This window comes from Numida meleagris, unplaced genomic scaffold, assembly GCF_002078875.1.
Source record: "Numida meleagris isolate 19003 breed g44 Domestic line unplaced genomic scaffold, NumMel1.0 unplaced_Scaffold358, whole genome shotgun sequence".
NCBI classification, from domain to species: Eukaryota; Metazoa; Chordata; class Aves; order Galliformes; family Numididae; genus Numida; species Numida meleagris.
This window is the reverse complement of record NW_018364583.1, coordinates 3,803-9,898: the sequence shown is the minus strand read 5'-3', so window position 1 is coordinate 9,898 and position 6,096 is coordinate 3,803. Positions and strand designations below refer to the sequence as shown.

The 6,096-nt window shown below is 65.8% G+C and overlaps 1 protein-coding gene across 2 annotated transcripts in view; it reads left to right on the top strand.

Annotated features, from left to right (window-relative positions):
• Nucleotides 1–6: 6 nt before the first annotated feature.
• The window catches only part of LOC110391393 (signal transducer and transcription activator 6-like), a 9,886-nt gene continuing 3,796 nt past the window's right edge, over nucleotides 7–6,096 (top strand). The window contains exons 1-2 of one of the 2 annotated variants that reach the window (XM_021383235.1): nucleotides 7–1,006; nucleotides 1,953–2,083. In XM_021383235.1, the coding sequence (XP_021238910.1) occupies nucleotides 1,968–2,083 (116 nt within the window). In that variant the 5' untranslated portion in view covers nucleotides 7–1,006; nucleotides 1,953–1,967. Of the gene's footprint in view, nucleotides 2,084–6,096 lie in introns of both variants that reach the window. The other variant, XM_021383234.1, reaches the window with a different exon arrangement.

Sequence of the window (6,096 nt, the reverse complement as noted above, 5' to 3'; positions counted from 1 at the left end):
CGCTGCGAGGGAACGCGGGGAGCGCTGTGCGTTGGACGCGGCCCCGCAGCTGCCGGGCTCCGTCGGGCTCCCGCAGCCCCCGGTGCAGGTGGAACCCGGTGCGGGCGCTGACAGGTGCTCGGGCCCGAAGCCCGCGGCTCTGCGCACGGACGGAGCGCGGCCCCGCGTCACGGCCCGGTGGGAGCGGAGAGGTGCGCGGCACCGGGCGCCTCCGGAGCCTCCGGGACCCCGGGGCAGTCCCGGGGCGGGGGCCGAGGGCGTGGTCCGGGCCGCGCTCGTGCACCGGGGTCGGGGTCAGCGCTGCCGCTGCTCTTCTCGCCCTGCACCGGGCGCGGAATCGCTGCTCGGGGCGGGCGCTTGCGGTCAACCCACGGCAACGCGCGCCCCGCGGGGCCCTCCCCGCCGCGTCCCGCAGCAGCTGGGGCCGCAGTCCCGCACCCTCGGGCGATGACGGCACGGGACGGATCCTCCCTCTCGCCCGCGGGGTTTCCCCGGGCGGCAGCGCGCGGCCCTGCCCGGACCCCCCGCGCGAAGCAGCCCCCGCATCCCGACCCACGCGTCCCCTCCCGGCTGCGCGGGGCCGCGGGTCCCGTGCCCCCACGCGGGGCCGCCGCTGCTTTGCGGGGCCGTCTCCCGCGGCCTGCTCGCTCCCCGCGGCCGCCGCTCCGCTTCCTCTCCCGTTGGCCGAGCGAACACCACGTGGCCGTCGGTGCCGCCGCGCTGCAGGAAGCGCGGGGCCGTGCTGCGGGGAAAGGCCGCGGTGCGGGAGGAGGAAAACGCGGAGCGATGGGAACGGCCGCGGGGACGGCCAGGAAGCGCAGCACGGCTGCGCCGGAGGAGCTGCGGGGACGGAGCCAGCGGGGCCGGGCCTGGCCCCGAGCTGCCCGGGGGCGGGAGGAGGAGCGCGGCGTCTCCGCGGATCGGAGCGGATCCAGGCATGCCCCGCTGACGTCCCGGCAGCCGCTGCCTCCCTGCGCCCAGCGGAAAGACGGGTTTGGATGGGGAGGTGGGAACCGCGTTCCCGGTTCGCTTCCGTGCGTACCGGCGGCGCCCGGCTCCGTTTCTCAGGCGCCGTCGGGGGCAGCGCGGGGATGCAGCGGCCCCGAGCGCTGCGTTTCCCCGTCCACGAGCGGCAGGAAGGCTCCGTCCCGGCGGCACAGCCCGCAGCGGGGCCGAGCTGCCGCGGGGTGCGTTCCCCCGGTGCCGACCCCCCCGGGCTGAGCCGCGCTGTGCGCGTAGGAAATCGTCGGGGCGGTGGGCTCCGCTCGGCCGGCAGAAGTGGAAGCGCACGGGCCGGGTTCTTCCCGCTGTCAACTTGCGGTCCCCGGCCCCGGGGGGGCTCCCCGCTGCCCCCCGCCCCGTCCTGGGAGCCGTGCGGTGCGGTCGTGTTGCGCGCTGTGATGTTGTCCCGGTGACGCTCGCTCCCTTCCCTCCGCTCTGGGTTCCTCCCTGCGCCTCCTGCTATGGGGTGAGGGCTGCAGGATGGGCGTGGGGTGCACGACGCCTCTCGTCCCCCCAGTCCTCCACGTGCCGGCCCCACACCTCGCAGGGCTCTCTGTGGGGTCTGCGCTCGGGGTGCGCCCCGGGGTGCACCCTCCTTAGGGGGTTTTGGGGAGCAGCTCAGCCCCCCATCCTACAGGGCCGGGGTTGGGGTTCCCGAAAGCACCTGGTACCCAAATCCACCCCGCAGAGCCTCCTCTGCTTCCTACTCCCATGACTTTGCCGTCCCACCTGCACCGCCCGCCCCTCCTCGGCGCGTCCCCGTGCCATCGCCCTTTGTGGGAGGCGCCGGGTTCCCTTGGAACTGAGGGAAACTGAGGCACGGCCGCCGGCATCGCCCCGGGACGGCGCTTCCTGCTCCTCCTCCAGGCAGCGGGTTCAGGCGGCCCGATGCCATGGGATGGACGCAGCGCGGAGCTCTTGGCGTCGTCCCCCCCCCCCCCCCCCCGCAGGTGACGCTTCCAACCATGTCCCTCTGGAGCATCGTCTCCCAGATGGCGCCGGAGGAGTTCGGAGGAATCTTCACGGAGTTCCCCCGCAGTCTGCGCTGCGTCCTGGGCGAGTGGCTGGAGAACCAGCCCTGGTGAGCGGCACGGGGNTTATGGGGTGTGGTGTGGGGCGGTGTGGGACGGGGGTGGTATAAGTAGGGGACGGGTGTGGAATGGGTGTTGTATGGGTTTGGGATGGGGATGGGATGGGGATGGTATAGGTATGGTATAGGTAGGGGATGGGGATGGGGATGGGGATGGCATAGGTATGGTATGGGTATGGTATAGATGTTGTATAGGTTTGGGGTGGGTATGGTATAGGTTTGGAGTGGGTATGGGATGGGGATGGGGATGGGATGGGTATGGGATAAGTTGGGCACGGTGTAGGTTGGGGCATGGTGCTACTATGGGATAGGTAATGTATGGATACGGTGTAGGTATAGATATGGTACAGGTATGGGATAGGTATGGTAGAGGTCGGGAAGGGTATGGGATGGGTATGGGTATGGTATAGATATTGTATAGGTTTGGGATGAGTATGGTATAGGTATGGGGTGAGTATGGGATGGGTGTGGTATAGGTAGGGCACCATGTAGGTTGGGGCATGGTACTACTATGGAATAGGTGATGTATGGTATGGATACGACGCAGGTATGGATATGGTACAGGCATGGGTATGGGATAGACATGGGATGGGTATGGTAGAGGTCAGGAGGGGTATGGGATGGGTATGGCACAGGTATGGGTATGGGATGGGTACGGTATAGATACTGTATAGGTTTGGGATGGGTATGGTATAGATATGGTATAAGTAGGGGGTGGGTATGGTACAGGTATTGCATAGAGTTGGGATGGATACGGTATAGGTATGGGGTGGGTATGGGATGAGTGTGGTATAGGTAGGGGCATGGCATGGGTGCAGTACAGGTAGGGCACGGTGTAGGTTGGGGCATGGTATTATTATGGGATAGGTCATGTATGGGATGGACACAGTGTAGGTATGGATATGGTACAGGCATGGGCATGGTATGGGTATGGTAGAGGTCAGGAAGGGGATGGCATGGGGATGGGTATGGCATGGCCGTGCCACAGGGGGCTGTAGGAATGATGAGGTGGGGGCATGATCAGGGTGAGGGGCTCACAGCACGGGNGGGATGCAACGGGATGGGATGCAACGGGATGGGATGCAACGGGATGGGATGCAACGGGATGGGATGCAACGGGATGGGATGCAACGGGATGGGATTGGACAGCAGCGGGCAGCCAGGGCCCTACAAGCGCTGGAGCCCGGCCAGAGCCATTGGCCCTCATTCATTCGCCAACTCAATTTCGCTGGCTTTGCAAACAAGGACTTTGTCTAAAATGGGGAAACGGAGCAGAACAGCTATTGTGAATCGGGAGCGGGCAGAAAGGGCCCTTTGAGAGGACACTCCGCCGGAATAAAAGTCACTTTTATCCCAGAATAATTAGCGCGCTCTGAGTACGCTAATTATTCCGGCATAAAGGGACTTTTATTCCCGAGAGGAGAGCGGCGCTCGGGAGCTGCTCCGGATTCGGGGCCGCCCGTGTGAACACCGCTCCGGGTCCCATGGCTGCGGGGACGCCCGCGTTTCAGAGACCCCCGAGCATCCCCGGGGGGCAGCGACCAGGACCCGCACCCAGGCTCCAGGGCTGGGAAACAACGCGGAGCTGCTCGGCCACCGCACGGGGACACGGCTCCAACGCCTGCACCGGGGGACAAGGGCGTGCACGCCCTGCAGCACCAAGCTCTGCCCAGGAAACCTCGAGCTGCTGCGGGAGCGGTGCTGCTGTGCAATGCTGCCGTGCAATGCTGCTGTGCAATGCTGCCGTGCAATGCTGCTGTGCAATGCTGCCGTGCAATGATGCAGCTGCGCAATGATGCCGCTGCGCAATGATGCCGCTGCGCAATGATGCAGCTGTGCAATGCTGCCGTGCAATGCTGCCATGCAATGATGCAGCTGCGCAATGCTGCCGTGCAATGCAGCTGTGCAATGCTGCCGTGCAATGCAGCTGTGCAATGCTGCCGTGCAATGATGCCGTGCAATGCCCCAATCCAGACACCCGGATGCATCCCGCATGCAAAGCCGAGCCGTCGGCCGAGGGATGCAGCACGGGATGGGCAGCATGGCCGTGCAGGGCCAGGGATGCTCAGGGTTCCCTCAATAGTGCAAGGCTGGGAGGTCACATCGGCGCCGCCAGCTCCACTGCAACGCTGCAGCCCCGCAGCAGCCCCATGCATCCTGCTCACTCTGTGCCCCCGCTGTAACCTGGCACAGCTGAGCCCACCCCACACGGCCCCATAGACACCCACGAGCTCAGCTCACCCCACACTGCCCCATAGACAGCCATAGGCTGAGCCCACCCCACAAAGCCCCATAGGCACCCATGGGCTCAGCTCACCCCACACAGCCCCACAGGATGAGCTCACCCCACACTGCCCCATAGACACCCATGGTCAGAGCTCACCCCACACTGCCCCATAGACCGCCCCACAGGATGAGCTCACCCCACACTGCCCCATAGACATCCATGGGCTCAGCTCACCCCACACTGCCCCATAGGCATCCATGGGCTCAGCTCACCCCACACAGTCCCATGGACTGAGCCGACCCCACACAGCCCCATAGACACCCACGGGCTGGGCTCACCCCACACTGCCCCATAGACACCCACGGGCTCAGCTCACCCCACAAAGCCCCATAGGCATCCATGGGCTCAGCTCACCCCACACAGTCCCATGGGCTGAGCCCACCCCACACTGCCCCATAGACACCCACGAGCTGGGCTCACCCCACACTGCCCCACATGCACCCACCGGGCCGGGTCCGGCGAGGCGGAGTGGAGCAGCCTCATTCCCGGGGCAGCGTCCCATCCCGCCTGTTTACAACGGGTCAAAATGATGAAAGAGGAATTCGCCTCAGTTGTGCCTGCTCCCATTTCGGGTCCCTGACGTTCCCCTGCCCCTCGGCACCTCCAGCGCTGCCCGCAAACCGCCGCGACCCGGCTGCTGCCACGAGTTGCTGTGGGGCAGGACCCGGTCGGCCCCACGCCACCTCCGCTCCAAGACCCCAGCAAAGCAGAGCAGCACGGGGCAGAGGAACCCAGGGAGGGGCGATGGCAGCAGGGGACAAAAGCAAGCACACGAGCACTGGGTCCCGATCCCAGAGCAGAAACCCCGAGAGGTGGGAGCAAACCCAGCCGGGGGGGGGGGGCTCGTGCAAGGAAGCGAGACCCCACTGCAGCACGACGGGCACGGAGCGAGCTCACCCTGCAGCTCCAGCGCTGGCTGCAAGAGAAAGGGAGGAATTCCCCGCTGGGAAAGACCCCGGTGCCCCAGAACGGGGACGGAGGACCCAGCTCGGCCCCTTTGGAAGGCGGCTGCTGTAGGAAGTATTAAAGCCAACTGCTTCCTTTTGCAAACAATAAAACTCGCCCCGTGCCGACGCGGCGCGCGGCCGCAGGAAACCATTCCCAGGGTCAGCGAGCATCCCGGCACGGGGCCGGGCTGCGGGGAGCGGAGAAAGCCAGCCGCAATGAAGGCCCCATATGAGACGGATGGATGAACCCGAGGGCGAAGCGGGAGCGCAACGAGCAGGGATGCAGCTCGGCGCTCCTCCGCCACAATGCAGCGCCGCGGCCCAAGCGGCGCAAACAAAGAGCTGCGCCGTGCAAAGGGAAGGGAGCACAGCGAGGCGATGCACAGCCCGGCACAGCGAACAAAACCACGGCCCTGACGAGCAGGGGTGGGAACGGCAGCTCCGACCCCATAGCAGCTTCGACTCCACGGCAGCTCAGACCCCACAGAAGCTCTAACCCCACAGAAGCTCTAACCCCACGGCAGTGCTGACCCCACGGCAGTGCTGACCCCACGGCAGTGCTGACCCCATGGCAGCTCCGACCCCATGGCAGCTCTAACCCCATGGCAGCGCTGACCCCACAGCAGTGCTGACCCCATAGAAGCTCTGATCCCACAGCAGCTCCGACCCCATAGAAGCTCTGGCCCCATGGCAGCTCAGACTCCATAGAAGCTCTGATCCCATGGCAGCTCCGACCCCATAGAAGCTCTGATCCCACAGCAGCTCTGGCC